General features: G+C 40.8%; 1 protein-coding gene across 2 annotated transcripts; it reads left to right on the forward strand.

Annotated features, from left to right (window-relative positions):
• The first annotated feature begins 180 nt into the window (after positions 1–180).
• LOC124407991 (unc-112-related protein-like) lies at positions 181–23158 on the forward strand. 2 transcript variants are annotated; one of them, XM_046884625.1, is made up of 8 exons: positions 181–765; positions 19400–19633; positions 20211–20479; positions 20563–20982; positions 21062–21490; positions 21579–21791; positions 21880–22116; positions 22600–23158. In XM_046884625.1, exons 1-8 carry the CDS (start codon positions 627–629, stop codon positions 22798–22800), a joined length of 2142 nt encoding a protein of 713 aa, XP_046740581.1. In that variant the 5' UTR covers positions 181–626; the 3' UTR covers positions 22801–23158. The 2 variants fall into 2 exon arrangements, with proteins under 2 accessions (XP_046740581.1, XP_046740582.1); XM_046884626.1 differs by having other exon boundaries at positions 20566–20982.
• Positions 23159–24426: the final 1268 nt, after the last annotated feature.

The following is a 24426-nucleotide window of genomic DNA, read 5'->3' on the forward strand; positions in this document are numbered from 1 at the left end:
CAAATGTCAGGTTACCGCAGTTGGTAAGGTAGAGCTCGATTTTAAATTCGTTGTGCAGCGCCGCCAAGTGGGCGACCAATGAACCTAAACGAAAACTTGGATGCGGAGCGAACGGAAGTCGACCGTGGATGTCGAACGAAACGACAGGAGGGGGGAGGAGCGGACACAGAGCAAGCACTGATGGCTCTGTACGGCGTAGACTTCTGAGCCGTCGGGAGTAGTCGGGTTGGTCGTGGAGTCGTGTAACGGTCGTCGAGTCTGAGATAAGAAAACTTTTACCGATAAGCGGATGAAAAAGGGTGAAGATAGAAAAGAGTAGACGGTGTGTCGGTGTCGATTTAAGATCGCGCGGTGGTGTACGGCGGATAGAATTTTCGTATTTCCGAAAGAAAATTCATAAAAAACCGCGCGCGAGGTACTGCAAAAGTTTGTTTCTTGTTCGACAAAGTTTTCACCAAGAGAAATTCCAGCCATGATTACAGTGCGAGATCTGATTTGAGGGGGGAACAAAGGCTGAGAGGAAGAGTGAAGAGAAGAAGGCAGACGAGCAAAGTGCGTCGAACGTTTAAAATCCGGACTCAACTCGCTCGCAGGTATCTCGGCTCGCAGGCCATCAGCCAGACAGGATGTATTCCGACGGGCACGAGGTCGACGGCAGCTGGGTGCTGCGCGTCTTCGTAACCGATCTTCAGGTCGAGAGAAGCCTCCGGGTCAAGGGGGAACTCCACATCGGTGGCGTGATGCTTCGTCTCGTCGAAGACCTTGGTGAGTAGTTGATTGTCAATTAGCGACGAGTCGCATCTTCGTATTTATATCCATATTACACATATGTACTACGTGCGTATGCATCGAAAAGTGAAAATTGGCGTCACGGCCGGATCACCGTAGGTATCTCACTGCGTGTTTACTCGATCCGCAGTCTTTTCGTCCGGCTGTAGCTTCTGTATATTAGCCGCGCTTCGTTCATTCCAAGTTATTCCAAGATTAACGCTGACGCATCGATATTTACACACGTCGTTGCGTATACATAAGGCGACGCGCGAGGCCGCCGTCTCGGTCTTTTTATTTCTTCTGCCTCTTACTTGGTCGGACAGCCGCGCTTGCTGGACGGCTGGACCCGCCGTTCGTACGTTGCGGGGCTCTTCGAACTTCTGCAAGGAAGGGAAGGAAAAGAAGAAAGAACAAGAAGGAGGCAAAGAAAACGAAGGAGGAGCTAGATGCCGTGGAGACCGTACAGGTAGCGCCTGGTTCTTGTCGTCCTCAGCCACCGCCGCCGATTTACTGTTGACCGACGTTAATCTTCGACCTTTAACCTCCCCCCCCTCCCCTTGCCGCTCTTTCTCGAATAAGAAGAAGAACAGTTTCACCCTCGCGAAACTCCGTTTAGAAATCGCGTCATGAGCCTACACGGCCTCAAAAATAGCTCACGGAGACGAGCTGACCCCCCGCGATTACGAGCTCCGTTACAGAACCAGACCCGAATCGAATCGGCTCGTCTCGCCGTTCCGTTGGCGCGGCCAATTGCACACTTTCAATAAACCCATTCGCTGTAACTGACCGTCGGTTCCTCGTCCCAGTTTCCAAGCGTATACGTACGTACGTAGATTATAGGAGTGAAACACGAGCAAAACCCACATGCCGTAGTTTCGCGCTGCGTGACTCGTGACAGAGTTTAAAGCACGACCGCATCGGACGATGATATCAATCGGGATCACATCGCGCGTATTTTGTCGGCGGTAAGACAAGCAGCCACGCAAGCAAGCAGTCAGGCCGACCGAACCGAACGTCAGGCATCATCAAAGGTGTATTTTCGGCGTAGCATAGCGTCGAGTCGAGTCGAGTCGAGACGAGAAGGAGAAACGAAACGTTGGTTGTTTGTCTAGGCGGCCGCACGCCGCGCCGGCTCGCGTTATAAACGCACCACCTCCCCCACCTCTATATAGGCTTGTATGTATACCAATATACCTATATACGCCCGGCGCACGCACATTATATCTGTGTGTATACTCTGCATACCGCTGCTCTGTGCAACGGCATCCCGCGTCACCGCCCTTTCACGTTTATTTTAAAGTTTAAACTAACACCTTGCGACACGACACGGAGATAATATTGGATAATAGACCCGTGCGCGCGCTAGGCTTCGTGGTTAAAACTTCATCACGTCTTGAAACATCTTTTCTATACGAATTTTTGCCTGATATCGTACTAAGTATTCTACGGTATTCTAACGATATGCATGTATGTATAGCCTGTAGGCTGTATTTTTAATAAAACAAACATTATGCGCTCTGTGAAGTCCTGTGCGATACCTACTTTAAATCGAATTTGATATATTCCGGCTTCAGGGGTTATGGGCCTTATATGCACGTGGGGTCGTCGAGAAGAAGAGCGGCAGGTAGAAATCCCAACGGGCAATATAATCTCTTCCTCCGATCTCGCATACAATGTACCCTACCGGATATATGTATACGTATACACGTGTGATGCGCGTTCCCTCGACAGGTTACGTGTTATGTACACATTGTGTCGCGTATAACTGCAGGTGGAACTTTTAGACCAGCAACAACAACGAATTTAATGCATAAGGGATCGCATTTTGTTTTTTTTTTAATCCACGATTTCGTCAAATCCCTCCGAACTTCTTCATATTTATGCCATTCGTGCCATGCATGTATAGAATATCGTATAGGCTGTAATACTTTCTTCAATCACCGTTGCACGTAACGAAGGATATGTGTCACGGTTGTGTTGTTGCAGCGCTTTCCGTTGTACCGTTCTTCTCTCGAAACATACTCGCGCACAGCAGGCATCATGTATGTTACGTACACATGCATTACGTCCCGCCGGATGTAATTTCTTTATACATATAAATAGCGTATTAAAGGCCAATGTAAATGCATGATTGTACGAATTATCGCAACCAAAGGGGCGGCGAGAGGGGAGAAACAGAGAATCGTCGTCCTGTGGCGATTGTGAGAATTAGGGACCCGTAACTGCATTGTATGGTAATAAGAGTTTGTCAAACCCGTAGTATAAACGACGTCCAAGTCCCGTAATAACGCAGGCGTTTAAAATGTTTGTATATGAGGAACGCGGAGAAGAATAAGGAAATTTATATATTATATTACATTATGTAACAAATCATCGACACTTATTCCTGTGGTGTTAAATACAGGACTTTATTACCGACTTAACTCCTCTGTACCTGAGTAGTGTGATCTGTCAGTCTGAAAACTATAATATTATTTAAAGTTTATCATAATACAGAGAGATGTAGTTCAAAGTGGAAACGAAACAGAGAAAAATAGGAAAACTGAAATATTAAATTGCTAATTTGGATTTGCGGGAGGAAAGTCGTACTTTTTTCCCCACACGTGAAGGAGAAAAGTAATCAGAGGGAATAATACGCTACTCTCGACTAGCTTTTCATGTCACGAATAAAATATACTATATTACGATATGATATGTGTAAACATACTTACACACACGCATACACGTGTAGAAACGCATGTGGCGAAATAAAGAGGACCGCGAGTAACGGTATATAGTGCATCATGGGAAAATGGCCAGCGTCTGCTTCGCTCGAGATCCAGCACCACGCAACAATCATCTATCCGTGCGAGTGGTCGTCGGCATTTCCGTCTCCATTCTCGCCTTGCAATACTACGCGATACAAGTTTCCTGGTTTCCTTTCTTCTTCGGCACACATTTTATATACGAATGACAAATACAGAAGTGGCGAGAGCGGAAGAGACCCGGCGCTTATCGCTCCGCGATTCCGGTCAACGATCGTATAGCATTCATTGTTCGCTATTGCGTCTTATGTTCTCTTCCTATTATTCATGCCTAGCATATTATAATATATAACATATGTTTAATTTAATTACATATATTCTGGCGCGCATTGTACGAGTACAGAAAAAGTAGAATAAGTAGGAAAGGGAAAGAAATATATTTAATTATAACGTGCGGGGCAATCGTTAGTGTTTCAATAAGACGAGGTTGAAGTTAGTAACGTTACCGTAACGAAACATTGCCGGTAATAATTACTATTTTCTTATTTTTACAATCGTATTGAAGGATCGAAGATTGCGAAATATGCATACGTTTTGTTTTATTACGGTTTACTCAATTTCAAACACTTTTTTTAAATCGCCAAGTAACAACGGTTTCTCTTCCTCAGTACGAATCGTTACACAATTACACATAATATGCAATAATATTTATATACATATACATGATACGGATTGACGGAATTTTATGCCCAAGGCGGAGGGAGGAAAGTTTGTTTTTTTAATTTTTCTTTACTGTAATGCCACAGCGTACGAGGTTCAAGTGGATCGCGTGTTACAGGGTTGGCTTAGTTAGCAGCGCCTCTACACATACGTCGAAACGAAAGTACACACGCATCACGTCTCTACTATACCGGAGTTGTTGAAAATTCTGAGAAACAATGCGGTAGGAATGCAGTCTTGTCGCAAAGATGCTGACAAGCTTTACTGTCCCCAGCCTTTGCTTCACTGCGCGCGTGACGATGTCGTCTAGTCCTATAACGTCTATCCGCACCATCGTGGAGCCAGTTCAATAATAATTAAAGATAGTCAAGTTCGTAACGTTAATGTAACGATTCGTTTTTAGGAGAAATCATTATTTCGCATAACCGTAGGATCGTCTTAAATTGACTGATATAGTATTCAAAATCAAAGTCTATATTTATATTATAGAAATTAAACAGCTCTAAGGTCGGTTATAAATTTTAAAAACTATGATTTTATTTTCAATATTTCGTTACATTCATCTTGCTAACTTAAATCTGATAATAATTAGTGATTGGCTGGACTCGCACAGTTTATCAATTCGTCATTCGTCACGCGATCTAATTAACGAATGACACAATAGCAGCTAGGTCACGCGGCGAGAGAGGAAATGACTATAAATCTCTTAATTGACGGATATATTTCTTTTTTTCTTACATTCCATTCCATTAGTCCGAAATGTATAATTGAGTCGATTGTTTGGAACTCAATTTAATTTCAATTATTCAGTTTTAGTTGTTCAATAATAAATGTATATCATATATTGTGTGTATATATATATTTGAGGAATGATATAGCGGAGTTTTTAAGTTCGCTCATTGCCTGTTTCGTTTTATAGGCAGCGGGGCACTGCCTTTTACGTATATCTCGCAATATAACATGTCCTATCTCGATTTAATTTGTCGCTATACATATTATATATATATATATATATAATAATATATATATATATATACACACACACACACATTCGGGTCTGACCGAAGCTTGTGTGGGATTCAAACACCTATCAATGTGTATGTAATATATATATATGTCAGAAGATGTTTGCTCGGCATGCTTACGACACTTTACGGTAGCCTCCTTTATCCTCACCTTATTCTTATTATTCTTATTCTTATTTCTTTATACCTACCCATACACGCGCGCATCTTACCTGATTGTGAGATGTAACGTGTATCCAATACCGATTCGGTATTGCAGCGTTCGTTCGTCGTGGGCGTGCTGTTTCGTATATACACGCATTTTACGGTGCGCAGGGCGGACGTGCGTATTAATGCCTGCCTCTTTCCTCCGACTTGCCGGTCCGATTTTATGCGTGACGTAGGTGCAGCGAGCACGTCTTATACGAAGGTGGTATAAATTTGTAATAAGGTAGGTAGGTGAAACGGAACAGGGGGAGAGGTGATAGCCTATAAATCTTTCGGTTCTTGTCCCATTCAAATGAAAATGGTTTGTGTGTTTTTTTTTTTAAACAATGAAAAAAATTCTCGATTCTCCTTACTGTTTATAGATTTTATTTGTTTGTTCGTTAATTCAACGTTGGCGATTCTTTATTAGAATATTGTTCTGGCGACAGTTCGTCGTGTTTTCTACTCTTTCTCCTTCGTCAGTTCCTTCTCTCCTTCCTTTCCTCTTTTTCGAGTCATGTAACAGAGTATATAAGTATAGGTATAAGGTACAGGTGTAACATATTCGTATCGAATTACAAGAAACTCGACTTTCTGTACATATAGGGGCCATAGACACATGAGATGGGTAACGATGCGTGTGACGTTACTTATACGCACAGTATGATGTATATATATAACCTATGTACGCGACGACGCTCCCACCACCAGCGGCGTAACCTTATATCCTTGAAACAGAAATTTAAGCATCTACGCCTTTTTAACTCCGTGGTGCAGTGCGGGCTAATTATTACTCTCCACGACGGCGTCAAGTCGGTGCTGAGGTGGTTCGGTTTTCGCAGTTTTTGTAACTATCGATCAATGACGTTTCTCCATGTTTTTACAGTTCTACGTATAATACGTATAATCTATACGTTTCTACATCCATTATCCGAGGACTCTTATTTCTAGGCGCGACGAGCTTAACGAACACCTCGGTTTCTACTCCGACTTACACAGCTGTTGTTCCTAGGTATTACGTAGGTGCAGTATGCGGTATATTTAAAATAATTGTTCGGAATTTATGTATTGAATTCTTTCAGCGTCCAGCGGTATAAGTATAAATAGGTATATATATGTGTGTAATTTCATGCTGCGTAGATGTTCAAGTTCACCGTTCACTTCAGATGGGAACTATCATTTTGTCGGGCGATGATAGTATTAGGACATACTTTATTACAGACAGAATTCACTTCATCCACACGCGGCTAACCCACAAACTTCTTCAGATATGGTACACCCACGTGACGTACAGTGTAACTGTAGCCGTGGTTGATCGGGCATTTGCAGGGAGGAGCTGCGAAAAGGAAAGGCGGAGGACGAAGACCTTATACATAGATACTACATACATACTACATACATAGGTACATAGCTTCGGAAAGAAACTAGTGAACTTTTCATGCTGACTCGCGACGATTCTCGTAAACATACATCGACATATATATATGTATATGTATATAATCTACCTATATGTATATGCGCGTACATTGATTTACAAACGTGTGTTGGACTGCGGGAGAGGAAATTCGCTACTACGAATGCGTGGCTGCGCATGTTTTATGTGTACCTGCATGGAGGTATAAGATATAAGTTTCTAGTTGGCAGATGGACCAGGTTCGTGTATTATTTTTCCTTGCAGTCGTCTGCGATGGCGGTGGTCCAAGTGACCTTTATACATAAGGTACTCGTGGAAGAGAGGAAAAGAGAGAAGAAGAAAGAGGCATGACGAGACCATCCTCCCAACCCCACCCTACAATATCACGAACTTTCGCTGCTTACGCGGATTCTCTGACTCACGCGATCTGTTGAATCACTCGCGTTATTACACGAATCGTCGACTCTTCTTAGTCGTCACGTTTTTTTTTTTTTTTTTTTTTTTTTTTGGAAAGAATAAAGTCCGTTTTAATATGTGTAGTGAAAAAAATCTCACGAAGAATAGCATGGGATGGATTTAACAGCCATGAATAAATCGAGTCAGCACCGTCACAGGTTCTCGAATTGTAATTCGTATGGGGCATTCCACGCCAAACCAACTGGTCATCGGCTTGATCCCCTGGGATTATGATGACCAATGGATTTTTTTTTTTTGGTTGCATGGATCGAAAATAATACCTGTAATTTTTCGTAATTTTTCCGCCATTTTGTAAAAGTGTGGCGACCTTATGCACGAAGTGAGGAAATATCCTCGACACGAAGATGGACATTTTTAAAATCCATGAAATTTTTTTTTGTAAAATCACGGAGATAAAACAAATTTTTATTCCAAGGTTCCAAAATGGGATGAGATGCTAAATATATATATATATTTTTTTTATTTTTGTTTTTCAACAAAAAAACAAAAACTTGTTTTCTAGGAATATATTTTTAGCTATGGTTTCGAGGATATCTCCTCGGTTAATGAGGTCGTCACACTTTTGCAAAAATTTCGAAAAATTGAAATTCGATCGATAATTTGACGTGGAATGCCCCATGTGTACTTACGATATTCAGACCAACATAGCGGGTTGTTGCTAAATTCTGTAACCGTTGCCTAATCCTCGACTCTTGAAAACCACTCCATCGTGGTATCAAAATGCCAAACTATAAAATATAATATAATATAAGACGACGTACGTGTGTGCGTTATTTTTTGTTCCTACTTTAAATTCGAATTGTAACAGATCGTGCGTCAGCCACTGAAAGTGAGGAGAATAATTTGATACGTTTGTGTTTAATTAAGGCGATACGCGTCGTGAGTCGAGATGAGGCGAGATCTCATAAGGAGCGTCCTTCGCGCGGCTCGAGAATCTCGCGCAATCAAGTCTCACTCGCAATCAGCTGTCAAGGTCCGTACGCCGTGCCTTTCAGCCATCGTCTGTACGTCGAATCTACCATATACCTACATCCGATACTAGGGTGGTTCGTTTTTCGCAATTTTTTATTTTTTTTTTGCAAAGTTACCCCCAAATTTGGAAGTCATTATTTCTAGTATATTATACGTACGTGTTCGCTGCGATTCGGTCGGTGAGCTCATTTGACGCACGCGGTTATTCGACAAATAATTCATGACTTCACTTGACCAATCTGGTGTGTTTATTTATGAGAAAAATTTGTCGTTGCTCAGCACGTATGCATGTGTTTGGATGTTCGTATGGATATGCGTGAGGTATGCAATTAGCGGTCAGTACAATGATAATAATAAACGAACTCTTCACTTAGTAGGTTTATGTTACGTGACATGAGGATTGTTATTGAACTTGATTAAATTGCATCGCATCAGCTTTTCATCGGACTGAACGTGTTGCGCTTACATATGTATGCATGCACTCGTCGTGATGCACGATTACATATTTAATTGGTTTATGTGACCGTCGGTGTGACATTGTAGGTACGTTTATTAAATGGCTAGATTAGATAAGGATCAACAATATGCGCCTCAAAGAAAGTACGCTTGTCGTACAAAATATTATTGTACAATGCTTGGGAAAATGCAGTTTTCCCAACTTTTCGTCAATATTCTTTCTAATTTCTTTCACCTCGACGGTGGTGACGATAAGACTATTTTTTTTCTCGTTTCTCCGACCGCGTATCGTCTTAACTAAAATATATTATCTACGTATAATTTTTTATCTTATCAGTATAGATATACGCGTCCAATACTTAGACACATACCTGCCGTTCATTTATTTTTCTTTCCATATGAATTGATGTGTTTGCTGCTGCGGTTTCGTTGACTAATTTTATGTCGCTACGTACATTACTGATTTCTCGCTTTTAGTATTAACACAACGTGTGATATGTAATATTTATAAATTTTATATAATAATAATTTATAAGGCGCGTATATTATATACATACAACTGATCGTTGCTTCGTTAAAAATTAATAATATACAAACATGACTAGATATTTACGTTTGACTTTATGGATTCTTTCGACATTCCCCAACCAATATGTATAATTATGTATATACGCGTAGGCTGTATGCTTGTATAATGTCAATATCGTGCATGTGCACACGTAGGTATATTTTGTTGGTATATCGATGGTGCAGCAGCGTAGGCGAATCTGTGCCGGCCTCCATTCACTCGCTACTCCTAGACGACTCGCTTTCCTCTCCATTCATGGTGCTGCTTACTATTGCCGATGGATAGAATTAACGCTCTCTTACACCGCGCGCCAGCATGGCCGAGATTCGCCAGCTGCCAATAGTAGCATTATCATTATCATTATCATTATCATTATCATTGTTATTATCATACACGTTGTATGGTGGTTAAATATTAAATTTGAAAAGATATGCGGATAACGAGAGTTCACCGAGTTTTCCCGAATCTTTTTATTATACATTTAACAGAAACAAAGAATAAAGATGAAGATTTGCATATTGGATCATACAACGCGGTAAGAAATTATTTATCACTTGTATTGCGTGTTTGCTTTTTCCTACAACCTGTATATGAGAAAAATCTCTTATAAAATTACGTACATCGTTCTAATTACTAATTAAGTTCTAATTAATACGTTAATACGTACAGGTTCTAACATTACAACTACATCATGGAATATTTTTGTTTTTCATTGTCTGTATGTATCATATACGGTATATAATGGTTGTCACGTTCTTTAACAACGTATTTTCACATCGTATATCCTTATATACGTATTCTTGCGAGATTTCCATACGCGGTATAATACTTTCATACGCTTATGCGATAAACATTGCAGGAAGTTGCGGCAAGGCGAAAAAGTCGTCGTGACGTCAGTTACTAACAGGAAACTAATGACACATAAACGTGAAGAGACGCGTTCAAAAAAATGCATTACCACCAACGGCACGACCGGCAGTCGTCGTCATCGTCATCATCATCATCATCATCATCATCATCATCATCATCATCATCATCATCACATCAGCATTTATGTACAGTGCGTCGAAAAATAAATTTACCGACTACAAATAACGATCAAAGAATGAAGAGAAACTTATACATTTGAAAAACAAAAAATCGCTATAGACTTTGTAAAATTCGATGTCGGACTTGTACAAATTTATACGAATTTCACTTTGAATAGAAAAATTTACGCGAATTTTAGTAGAAGTAGCCAGTTTTTGCAACAGTATAACGTGTAATATTTAAAAATAAAAAGGGAATGTAATGAAGGAGGAATTAAGTGGTTTTCGCTTCTGAAATTTACCACATCTCCTTCGATTTTCCTTCGTACACGTATAATGCATGACAACGAGTTCAATCCCCTTCGAAACGATAAGATTAAGGCTACTATATATAGCGGTTCCTCCGCAACCCCGCAGCGGCAGCAGAAACGCCATCGGCTCCAATATACTCGGAGAGACTATAATAATACAGATTTATTTATACAGCTCAATCGAGACAACACTCGAATTGGCTAAAATGTGTAATTTATATAAACGACATGAAAGACGGGGAAATTTATCCTGCACGCGTGTACGCATGTTACAGTGATATCAATGTAAATGCCTGTTTAAAGTATTTATACCGGAAGTTAATTTTTTTTCTTCGACACTGCTCGATACAATGTTATGTGGAAATATATTAGTTTTGCGTAATACTGAATAGGATGTCGTGGTTTTCTTTGTCCGTGTCAGAGATTGCGATTCTGGTTTCAAGTTACTGCGCGTAATAGAATGCGGTTCCATTCAACAGAAATTAGTTCTACAAAGCAAATGTTCTCTACGGAATATGTGATTCAGAAATAATTTTTCACAGAATTTTCTTACATATGATATTAATGTATAGTTCTTGCTGATCTATTTATATAAGTCCTTTAGTATCTTATATATTATATTTCAGATCAAGCCTGAGATTAGACAAAAAAGTAATAAGAATTAAGAAAATTGAATCTGAAATACGTCATGCATAGTAATTAATGAATTTTGTCACCACGGGTGCAAAATATTCAGTTACACGTATTACAGCAACAAATCTACTTGTTTATCTCTCTCTCTTTCTCTCGGCGTGTGATATATATACATATATAGGTAAACGCCCCTGGTGCACCACTGATTTCGGTGTGTGTGTGTGTGTGTGTGTGTGTGTGTGTCCGTCTGTCTGCCCGCCTGTGTGAAAGATAGGAAAATGGGAGCGTCGAAGGGTGAAATCGATTATGTTTGAAGTTTGTTCGGTCTTCCGTTTCGGTTCGACCTACCTTTCATACTTACGTGAATTCCTACTTTATACACGACGTGCACCTTGGACGTAGCAAACAGACTAATTATAATTTCCAAATTATCCGGATGAAAACGATTAAAGGAAATTACGGTAATCAGCAGACTGTAGAGATTTTTTACAAAGGGGAGTCGCGATCGTGGTGAGGTGAGTGGACCTGAAAAGAAAAAGAAAAGTTTTCGCACGAGATTCAAATATTACACACAAGTAGATTGAAGAACAAGTTTTGGACATTAATACGCAGCAAGGGGCAGAGTCCGGACGACCCTGTGCTATAAATATTATTCATACCGACCCAGTTTTATCAGCAAGGGGAATAAGAAAAATCTATGCCAGCCGAATTTATCTTTGGAAAATGACGCCGCGACGCCGACCATCGTCTAGATCTCGTTGCTGCCGCTCTACGGGATTGAAAGGAATATATTATTGCTGTAGGTCGCTTTGATGGCGAGCGAGAGATATCTCGTAAGTCGTCATCAGTCAACGGTTAAAAAAAAAAAATCTCGCTACAGTCGTACTATAATATAGTATACGCGTATTGTGGCGATGGAAAATTATTTAGGCAATAATTGTTACTGTAATAAAATGATATCGTTACCCTGTTTTTTCTCTGTCTTTATAAAATTTGAAGAAAAACATAAAGTTCTTGAACTATAGAGGACATTTTTTTCGTTCGCAGAAAATAGAGGGAAAGGAGAAGCAAAAAAATGATATTTTATAGGTGCACCCGAGGGTATACCTTATATACCTATATTTATATACATACTGTGACAATGGGTCGAGATGGTATTTCCCGTAGGTTGGTCGGTACGGAATAAGTAGGTCAGACGGTTCTTCTACTGCTACGTGTAATATAGCCTTTCTAGCCGCGCTATGATCCTGCAGACGCGAAGCTGCTGTCCCCTAATTGGTTTGAATATAATTGGGTCGCAAAAGGACTAAACGCCGTCCTTGAATCCTGTACAAAGCACAACCACTCCGTGCCTCTGCAATGGGTACGACAGGGTATAGCTAGTGCTAGTATACGTGGTATAATAACTTGGGGTTTTTTCATCTTGAGTATTGAGTATTTCACGGTCCTTTTATTATTTCATCGCAGCTTTGAACGCGCGAATCCGTTTTTCAACCCTCCGACGCGTGAAACTCCCTTCATTGTTTTCGGTTCCATGATTGTTTGAGGGACGTGGGGAGAATATTGTTGGGTGTACCTTGTCATTATAATTGGGCAAGATCTTATTTCCTTTTTTCTCTCGTGGTGGTTTTTGCTACTGAACACATGCAATGACAACTCATCATGTTCATATTTGAATTCATCTTATAGGTATATATTACGTGCGTTTTCATAGCGCATGGCAAATTTCGCAGTATAACACCAGTGCGTGTCAGACGTGGCGGTGAAACTATTCCAGATAGAACTACGAATGATCATCTCCGGTCGCGCCCTCGGCTAGCCTCGCGATTCAGCATCACAAAATAGCCTATCCTAGCCGTTTCTGAACAGGCTAACGCGCACCGATCACGTCAGGCCCTCCAAATGTCGTTGGCATTGTTCAGTCGCCGCCATTGCATACACGCCTCGTTGATTCTTCGAATCTAGAAACTTGAATACAAGAGTATATAGACCTAGTTTTAAACGTACATATTTTTAAACTTTGAGAATCTAGTTTTATCGTGGGAGTCTTTTCAATGCCCATGCCGTAAAAAAGAATAATCGGGTCGGTTCGTCGTAGCGAGGCACGCTGCACCCACCGTCGTTCTAAATCCTAATATATCCTTGGGGTTATGATCGATATTCGATTTCTCTGACAAGTCGACGCGTGCCTGATCTGCATCGTAAATGCTATCACACTGCAGAGATGAAATTCAATCCATAAGTTAGACGTTATATAGGTATGTATAGTAAAACAAATAAAATAAAATACACCCTCACCCACGTAAATAATTTTTTTTTTTTTTTCACTTTTCATTCATTCTTCTTCGCTCCATTTTATATACATAAAGTTTAAATCACTGCGGGGTTGCATTGGCTAGGCTCTTGGAACGCGTTGTCATGTTATATTATACGGGCATGACTTATAGAATAATACACGTAGCACCGAAGCACGCCGAGCTATTCTTTTATCGACCTATTGAAATTCATTGGAGTTGATGGTTTTTAATTATGGCTAGTTTTTATTTATCTTCACTGCCCCAGGAGGCTATAGGACATTCGAGTGTGTAAGAGAGCTTTTCATCGTGCAGCCAGTCCGCTGCCATTATGCTGCCGTTAGCTGCTCGCTCGTTGTCATTGTCACACTTGTACCTGCAAGCGTACACCGACGTTACACCATTGCACCCCATTGCGCACGTGTACCACATGGCTCCATCAACGATATATCCAACTGTCAAACGCTCTTCGACATTTACTTACAGAGAACAGGATGAATTTTATTCCTACTGACGGCAAGTTTTGGAAATGCCTCGTTGAGGAGCAGATTTTTTTTTACCATAACTTAACGACACTCGATACTATCCGTAATTATATGGCTTACTGTAACGTACTACAGTTATTTTTTTTCTGCTATACACACACACATACGAGAGTATTTATCCGATATACACGCAACTCGGTAAAAGACGATAACTAAAGTCCAACTCTTTTTGATGCCTATGCGTCGTGTGTCAAAGTACATGAGAACGAGGACCCGTTACGCGCGGCTTATGGATGTAACTGATGCTTCATCGAAACACGCCCCCGAGATTATCAACGTTCGATGATAAATGATGACATTATTTATGGCGGAAGGGTGCGCTTATGTCTTATCTTAACGGCCGTGCACCGCACGCGTTATATCGGCTGTGCCATATACCTACACATTTGCAAGTTTTTTTTTCACCATATATGTCGTACCTATTGTGTAGATGTACATGTATACCTTACGTAAGATTAGTTTACAATCGGCTAGTTTATATAATCGTTAAGAATAATGTGTTTACCCGAAATTCGATCAACGTTCGTCAAGTAATATTTAATTATTCGCGTCGTCTGCTATCGCGGATGCCGCGTTGGAATCGTATATATTCCAGTCCATTTGCGGCGTGTACGTATAACGTGATAATAAAGGCGCTTAACGTCCCCGCATATACGGGATGTGAGTCAGTCTTTATTTTAGAAGACATATAAACCCGCGTTTTACTGTATCATCATCACCTCCCTACTATTCTCCTCAGTCGACGCGACAATGGTTAATTCTGAAGTAAGAATCAGGTGTAACGAAATGCGGCTTGGGAATTACACACCAGTTAACGTGTTATACCTACATGCTACACATATAGGTACTGCATACATGCATATAATATATCTATTGAACGGAGGTGTAGATCCATGAATTGTATTACAACGTCATCGCGTATATGTATAAAATAGTGCAGAGGAATTGGATCATCGTGGATGACGCCAAGATGAGACGCTGGAGGCGTTGTTGTTGTTTTTGTTGTTGTTATTGTTATTGTTATTGTTATTACTTATGCCAATTGTCGGCAGTGCGGTTATTACGCAAAAGCCTCAAGGTTCAAACAAATTGACCGCGGCGAGCTGCAGCTGCTGCTGCTGTCGCTGTTGCTGCTGCGAAGCGAGGTTGAAAATTGAAGAGAATAATTTCTCGTTTCGTGGAGAGTAGGCGAGAAAATTAAACGAATTGTTGTTGTTATTAATCCATTGGAGGAACTACAGAATTAATCTTAGTGATGACAAAACCGCAACTGAATCCTAACGTATAATCCTAAGATCTGATATGATAAATTCTAAAAATATCTGCCGGATGCAGAACTCTGCGGATTTCCTATCTGTCAATATAAAATTATCAAATTCCGCTGATTGTGAAATGCTGTTTGAAACGTCGACACGCGAAATTGGTATTTTAATTTTTTATGGTGAGGTATCTTTTGAAAATTCACACGGAATTATTGAACCAACCTTGATGCCAAATTAAGTTGGATTTATTTATGACATACATATATAATATGCCAACATTTGAAATTGCCAAGTTTACTCAAGTCAATATCACGCGCCGCATAGCTATATCGGATTGATTTGCGGGGGTGGCGCGTGGGCCTCCGGCAGGCGCTGGACTTGCGTGTTAATGCATCCGTTAAATATGTTAAATAGGGCGTATGTGTTCCCTTCTACTCCCCCCCCCCTCTCACCCCACGCAACAGGTCCCGTCTCTCTTTTATACTCCCTTAGCTGCTCTCTATATTGTCATTGTCATTATAATTATTAAAGGAGCGACGACACGCCAATCTGACTCCCCTTTTCGGTTTTTGAATCAAAAATTTGATTGCAGGCATATAATCGTTTTAACGCTTAAAAAATACGCGTGGTGTGAATTATTTTAGAGCGTATCTGTGATGAATTTTTTTCAAGAAAAATCTGTTCTTCAAAGTTGTTGAAATAAATATCGTTATATATGTATATTTATTTATTTCTTTATGAAATTCTGATGTACATAATTGATGTGGTAGTGATAAGAAAAAAAATATATTAAATTCGATTCGTCACGTGTTTAAGGGGTTATAATATCTAACATTTTGTTCGCTGTATTTGTCGTTATAATATTTACGATTGTAGGTTAAAAATTCTCTGTAGGATCGATAATTAAGTTTGCCGTTCTCTATATGAAATCCACGAATGACCCATTTTCAACAGTTTGTCTAACATTTTTGTCGTTCGTTCGTCGTCGCTTTGAATTCATACGCAGGTAACACCGTGCCGGGAATAATTTCACGGACGGAAAGTTGAGCGAGTCGTAGCACACTTCATTATTTTAGTTGTAATTATAATAATTAGCCACGAATTACGGAGGAGTGATGCGCGTCTTGCGAATCGCGAATACTTAAAACACGCGACGTATGTACGCATACGTTGTACAATATTTTTCAGCGTATAATTCGTGCGTTAATTATAAAACCTAGGCATGTTATTATTCGCGTGCGAGGGAATTTAGCCATGGTATAGGAATATTCGCGCATCTTTTATAATCCTTTATTAAAATAATGTTGCATCAGTATATCTACGTATACGTATCAACAAACAATATATAGATATCTAATTAGTAAATTAAACGGAACAGATGAAAATAAAAGTTGAAATTCCTATATAAATAAAATTTTATATATAATTTTAATTTTATTCGATTTCAAGCGTACCTAATTAAAAAAAATTAAAAAGATGGGATGGAAAATAGTTCCTGAAGAAGAAAGACCGATTTGACTGCCGTTTGTTTGCACGAAAATGTGTATAAGTATAGCCGATAGCGCAATGCCTGTGAACAACGACGCATATATCTTAAAATAAAGGTAGGAAATTGTTCGAACGTGTTCGTCATCGCCGTTTCCTGCTGCGGCTGGCTGCGGGATCGTTTACCAGCTTTACACGAATACACTAACAATAAGCCTGTCTCAGTTGCACGATTCGATCTTTGTATCGACGCCCTAGCTTTTATGCTCACAATCGGCTCCGGTTAATTCTTACCACACATAATTTTCCCGTCGCAAGCGTTTTTGCCAGCGTGTAATAGTGCGGTACAATTGCATATCAATAGTTGGCAACTAACGGCTTGGAATTTGGAAAGGAACTTTGCGTATCATGGGCTCCGGATTTTCGGAGAATATTATTCACCAATACTCGAATACTCCGGATTGGTGTTTTTATTATTCCATCATTCATCGGCGAGATTTTTCTCCAAGAAATCGGATTTGAACTTTGCTTATTAGGCGCGAAATCCACGCAGCCATGTGATAATGTTACGGTATATATGCACTGCGCCTATAACACGTGAAGCTACGTGGTTTTATTTATAACTTGGAGCTTGAGCGCATGCAGCTGCACGATGCAGCAACACGCTTTTAGAAATACCCTACCGCATGCCTCAAGTCTCTGTACGTGCGGTAGGTAGGTAGGTAGGTAGGTAGGTATAAGGTACTATGTAACAGGTACACAGAACGGAAATTATACGGAGGGCAAGAATTTCGGAATTCATGTAATTTTCAATATTCCAAATGTCTCAATTACTTGCATTTATATATTATTTTTGGGAAGAGAAAGTAAATGTTGGTGAAATTTTGCCGCGTTGTTATTATTTTCTAAAACCTACGAAAGTCCTCGAGACGTGCTTGCCCGAGAGAAAGGAAAAAGAAAAAGCGAAAGCGCACCACTCAGGACCCGGGGGTCAACTCTTGACGTGACTCTTGTCCTCGAGCGATGCTGCTGCTGCTGGTGCAACGAGGAAAGATGTCGTCGTGCGAAGTGAGGAAAGGAAAAAGAGAGAGGATGACTGACTGGCGATGAAATGACGATGAGAGCCAGAAACTGCCTTAAGACCTTTGCCTTTGCAGTTTACTACGCGTAGGTATCTTATATCTTATACCCAGCCAGGCACCCACTCCCTGAGTCAACTTCCTGTGTTTTCGTAAAGGGAGTTTATTGCATCGCGTCGCGCCGCCTCGCCACGGTTTATACTGTCGCCCTTCGTGCGTAGGTACCTAAGCGAGTCCATTAAGGGACGCAGTACCGTGCATTGCAGCGCAGCATCATTCTCGGTCCTTATATGCGTGATGGAACTAGACCGTACAAGCAGAGCTCAGTCAACACCTGTCATCGCTGTCGCCTTCGAACTCCGCAGCATGCGCCGATTTGGGGGGAATTTTAACAGAAAACAGCTGTACAAGCTCGATGCACGAATATATTGAATTTTAACGTATACGTATATTATTGACGATACGTAACAACAAACAATTCCGGTGTATTACAGCTGGAAATTAAACCGAATGATTTTTGCAAGCAGGCAATGGGATAGAAAAAATGGTCATCAGCTGTCGTTCTTTCTTATTGAGGCTTTGGCGGTGTTCCTTAATCAAGGTGTAACGAGAAGTGTTTCGTTCGTTGCTGTTTTTCTTTGCTGCAGTAGCAGTCGGCCGGGGTTGAAACCCTTGAACAGCTCCCCTTACAGTGAGCTAACACTCGACACCCTCGTCTTAGCTTCTGCACTGCAGCTTGTCGGTGCGACGAAGTCCTCTCGCCTGTATCTTCCACCCTCTGCCCAAAGTTTCGATGCGGCGAAAAGCAAATTTGAAAAATAAACAGGGAGAACCGTGAATACGGCGTTGTAGTAAATAAACAATTACACAAATTCGTTTTCGATTCGATCTGATCTGTTCGAATGATGTCGACGATTTCTTCTTCCTTTTTCCAACAATATGAGTAGTAAAAAAAGCTATAAAAGTCAGCTAAAAAAATTACACAGCAAGTTCTGTGCCCCGGTAGTGATAGTGGTTAGGATGCGGTATATATAATGGTCTACTTTCTTTGCATGTGTAAGTATAAACCAACGACACGTGCATGCGGGTGCAGTAAATGACAGTGTGAACAAACGGCTGCAGATGCGCCTGTAGCAGCACGATACAAACGTCCTACAAAGATCCTGGTTGACGGGACGGGAGTGAACACGTGTTGTTACAGGATGCCGTTTCGTTCTGTGATTCGCTGTTCCTTTTGCGGTTGAAAAACATGACCATGACCTTGTACTGTTGGCACTGGTTCGTCATGCTGCTGCAGACGTGGTTTAGTGGTTTACGGGTTTATATGTAGAAATAAATTGTGCCGCCATCAGCGAGATAATAGGCAACAAACAGTGCGGCGCCGTGGGGTCAACTTATTGTTTGTCTTAATTCATCTTTCTGATTTCAGACATCGCGATGGACTGGTCCGATCACGCGCTGTGGTGGCCAGCTCGCAACGATTGGCTTACCAGAACTAAGAGCACCCTGGATCAGTACGGAGTTGCCGCCGACGCCGTGCTCCACTTCACCCCTATGCATAAGACTCTCAGGGTTCAGTTGCCGGATCTTCGTTGCCTCGACTGCAGAGTCGACTTCTCCGTGAAGACCTTCAACGCTGTCATCAATCTCTGCAAGGAGTTAGGTATATACACCCCTGCACGCTAATTAACTTGATACAATTCGCTGTATAAGGGTGTGGATCAAATCGAGTTTCCGGGATTGCAGTCAGCCTTAAATCTAGTACAAGAAGACGTCGCGTAGGTTCTCTTTCTTAACCATCTTTTCAACCAGCCGTATGATATGTTACTTATATGAAAAAACATGATTACGAAATATTCGGTTTATTTGCAAATTCTTATTTTCAAAGCTATTTTTCACGATGTCGTCGTGTGATGAAATCTGTGAGACGACACTGCTCGCAGCAACGTTCCGGCTAATTTATACGGGTTTGCAATTATCTGTTATACAGAGCTCATTTGCTCGATAAGACGACCGATGACCCAAATGATGGCCTTCTTCTTGCTCGTAGGCGTGCACAGCGCGTTCTCTGTGATGTCGTAACGCGCATACGAATCACGATCTACTTTAAATATATCTCTCATCCATCTGCAGGACTGTACGTTGATGGGTGCTGGTAGTGCAACGGGTTTTACACGTGGAGCGATGTTTGCACGCTGTGCATCTTGTGTACATTGCCTTTTTTGTTTCCATCATTTCAGGCATCAGACACCCTGAAGAGTTATCGTTCTGCAAACCGCTCGAGCCGAATCACTTGAAGTACAACTTGAAGGATCTTCCCGTGAAGAAAAAAATTGAAATACAGAAAAATGGCCAGTGGAACGTGTCTCCGGATACCAACACTTTCATTCCGGCTACACAGAGTCCGAGTGGCTCTACCGGCAGTCTCGATCAGAGCAGTCCGTTCATGTGCGCTCCGGTGACGCCGAATAATAAGAATCACAGCACACCCATAAGCTCGCCAGTCTCGGTAAGTCCCTCCCGGTTACCATCCCGTATTATTCGTGTCCTCGAAGTCACATTCACATTTCATCCATGATCTTCGAATTGTAGCAGACTGGAACCTGGAAGCGTAATAACAACTCATCTGGCTTTGGTAGCAATGGTTCCTTCAACGCCAACAACAGCACAATGAGTTTAGAAGCATTGAACGGTGGTCTGAGCGATTCACTGGCGCACAGTCCATCCTTCGTGTCTCCCGAGACGCGGTCACAAGTTATCAGGCCAAAGACGCTGGTGGAACGAGCCAGGATGAACGTCGCTTGGCTGGATTCTTCGCTGTCCATAATGGAACAGGGAATCAGAGAGTTCGATACACTCAGACTAAAGTTCAAATTCTATTCGTTTTACGATCTGAATCCAAAAACAGATGCTGTACGTATCAACATGATATACGAACAAGCCAAGTGGCAATTGCTTGCCGAAGAACTCGACTGCACCGAGGAGGAGATGCTTATGTTTGCAGCTCTGCAGGTATGCGCTTGGTATAGCAGGCGAGTCTTGAAACGTTTGCGAGGTTATCGCTCATATCGTTTGTCCTCGTACGTTGCAGGTTCAAGTGAACCTCCAGGCGAGCGTGCCGCAGCCAAATTTTGACAGCAACGGAGCTGCAACCCCTGTAGAGGACGACATAGACGCCGCGCTGACAGACCTTCAGGTCACCTTGGAGGGGAGCAGCATTAGCAACAGTCCGAGTGACATTACTCAGGTTCCGGAGCTTTGCGACTATCTCCGCTTCCTTAAACCAAAACGATTCACTCTCAGGGCGTTCAAACGCTACTGGTTCACATGCAGAGACCTTCAGCTGAGATTGTATAAGACTAAAGAAGAATTGAACGGATCTGGATCACCTGTTCACAGCATTAATCTTCGAGGATGCGAAGTTACGCCTGACGTTAACCTTTCGCAAGGCCGGTACGGAATCAGACTCGAAGTACCCAGTGCTGAGGGGATGACGGAAATGTGGATTAGGTGTGACACGGTAAGAATTGCTTCTAATTTACTCTGCGAGTGTTTGAAAATTGTTGGATGTAAGCTCTCGTTGACTAATTTCATAACCGACACAACAGGAGGAACAATATGCAAAGTGGATGGCAGCATGCAGATTAGCTGCAAAGGGACGCAGCCTGGCTGACGCTACATACGAAACTGAGGTCAACAGTATAATGGCGTTTTTGCAACTTCAAAGACCTGCTCCTGCTCCAGCAATAAATCCGAGTTCTCTAGATATCAATGCAGAGGATTACGTAGCTCCAAGATTTGCGAAGAAGCTAAAGGGCAAGGTAAGTTGAGATTCAAATAGTGCATTATTCCTTCTACATTCGATCAAGAAAAACATAACTCAATCATTGGCATTCCTTGCATAAACAGCTGGTTCAGAGAATATTGGAGGCTCACGCCAACGTTAAAGACTTGCCACTGATCGAAGCTAAGCTGAACTACATCAAGGCGTGGCAGTCGCTTCCAGACTATGGCATATCTTTGTTCATAGTTAAGTTTATGGACAAAAGCAAGGAAGAACTACTCGGCGTTGCCAACAATAGGCTCATGAGGATGGAGCTGAGCAGCGGGGATCATCTCAGGACATGGCGATACAATACCATGAAGGTAATTCTGTTTTCACTAACAGGGTAGCCACAGATCCCCAGGAAATCAGGAAAATTCGCGAAAATTTTCGGGCTTTGGAAATCTCAGGGAAATTCTCTGAATCCTCTTAAAACTCGGGGAAATTTTAAAAGAGTTATCAGCTCCATTTTTCAAAATTATTTCAGTTGAGGTATAGTGATCACAGGCAAAATTTTGATTACAAATCAAATATTTCTACACCCATTTAGAGCAGCATTGTATCACCTTTACGTTATTTATTTTGCTTGAAGTCAAAAGATTGATTTTTTGACTTGTATGTTGCTGTGACATCTGCTCTGACTATTTAATTACACCGTTTTCCACGAGTAACCTTGAACAGTATTTACATCACTATTCCGGAAGCATGCTAGATATAAAAATACAGGGAATTTTGGGTAAATGAGCTTTGGTTTTTTGTCTCCACCCTGACTAATCAAAAAAATTTTCATTCCTTTTCTACACCAGGCGTGGAACGTTAACTGGGAAGTCAAGCACATGATGGTACAGTTCGAGGAAGGTAATGTCATATTCGAATGTCATTCAGCAGACTGTAAGGTTGTTCACGAGTTCATCGGGGGCTACATATTCCTCTCGATGCGTTCTAAAGAGGCCAATCAAACCCTGAATGAGGAAATGTTCCACAAACTGACTGGAGGATGGGTATAAGCCCGCTGAGATCCCTCATCTATTTATTTGCAGTTCGGCAATATTCTTCTTTCGTTAAGATTTCCCTCAGTCACATCAGATACTATATTTTGAAGGGAGCAAGAATGAAAGTGAAATTTTCTTCTATCGATGCATTATTCACTATGATGAATTGTAAAGGATTAACCGATCTTATAGTGGAGCTTTTACTAAGAGATTGTTATTTTCTCATTATTATTATTATTATTACTATCATTAATATTGTTATTACTATTATTATTGTCCCTTCAATTTTTTTTTCTAGAAGAATCTAAATTAAACTCAATTCATGGCACAAAAGTCTGTGTGTTTGTGTGTGCGTGTCTGCGCTTGAATGTGTGTGTCTGGACGTGTAAAAAAATTATGTGTGTGTGTGTGTGTGTGTATTCTCGCGCGCGTGACATAAATCATAATTTGAAAAATAAAAAGGTTGAAAATGAATAAATCCGAACTAAAACCCAAGTCAGTCAAATTGTAAATATGTTGGACAGGTATGATGTGAATTTTATTCAATATCTTGTAATTCGGCTACTGAAGAAGAACATTTGTTACCCAGTCGTTAGCCTCGATGTAGAAACAGACAAACAGAGCAAGGGAGAGGGAGATGGAGAGAGAGTTACAACAATAGTTGGGATTTGAACTTTTTTTTTATACTCTGGCGAATTATCCCAGTATCTTTTGTACAATATTGCACACGAATTACTAGAATCTGGGATGAAAACAAAGTGAACGAATTGTCACATGTCCCTTATTTTCACGTAGCTTCATTTAATTATGTCGTATCTATAGGTATTATAAAATGTATTTACAGATATCTCCTTTACACGAATCTTTCCTTTATTATGTAACAACATTTATAATGACATAGGAACATCATATTTTATATTCATATTATATATACAAATGGATATATAATTATGAATATGAATATAAATATAAATATAAATATGAAATATAAATATGAACATAAACATCGTTTGTTGTTCAATATGAATTTATTATATGGATCAGGAATTATGTATGATAATGATCGCTAATGACTATGTTTCGAAGGCAAATATTAGCGGTAATTGCATGATTGGCACATATTTCTTGTAATTTCTAAATCAATGTTTGCTATTTACACTAGCGTATTGATGAATGTATATTCGTAAGCTCGATACATGAATAATGTATTTTGAAGAAATTTTTAACTAAAACTATTGCCATGTATACTAAGAGAACTCACGCGCGGAAGTGTGGAAATTTTTATGTGCCTTTAGTAACGCAGATAGTCATAGTATATGTATGCTTTACATTTTGTACCAAAATTTAAGAGCTGTTAAAGTCCATATCTGCTATGCGTTGTACTATTTATTACAGTGAAGCCTGCATTACTCGAGGCGTTGTAAACCAACCTTAGTATAAATTATCAGATAATTGGGATGATACGAAGTACAGATATGAACGCGCAGTCTTGAGTCGGAACTAATATTAAGTATATTTGTAAGTATCGACTGACAAGCTCTCCTGATACTTACTGGAAGTTGCCGTGACTCAAGTAACATCGGCTTGAACACTTCCGAAACAAACTCGACTAATCGCAAACTCTGGGTGAAACGGAAGATT

Source organism: Diprion similis, chromosome 7 (genome assembly GCF_021155765.1).
Source record: "Diprion similis isolate iyDipSimi1 chromosome 7, iyDipSimi1.1, whole genome shotgun sequence".
Lineage (NCBI taxonomy): Eukaryota > Metazoa > Arthropoda > Insecta > Hymenoptera > Diprionidae > Diprion > Diprion similis.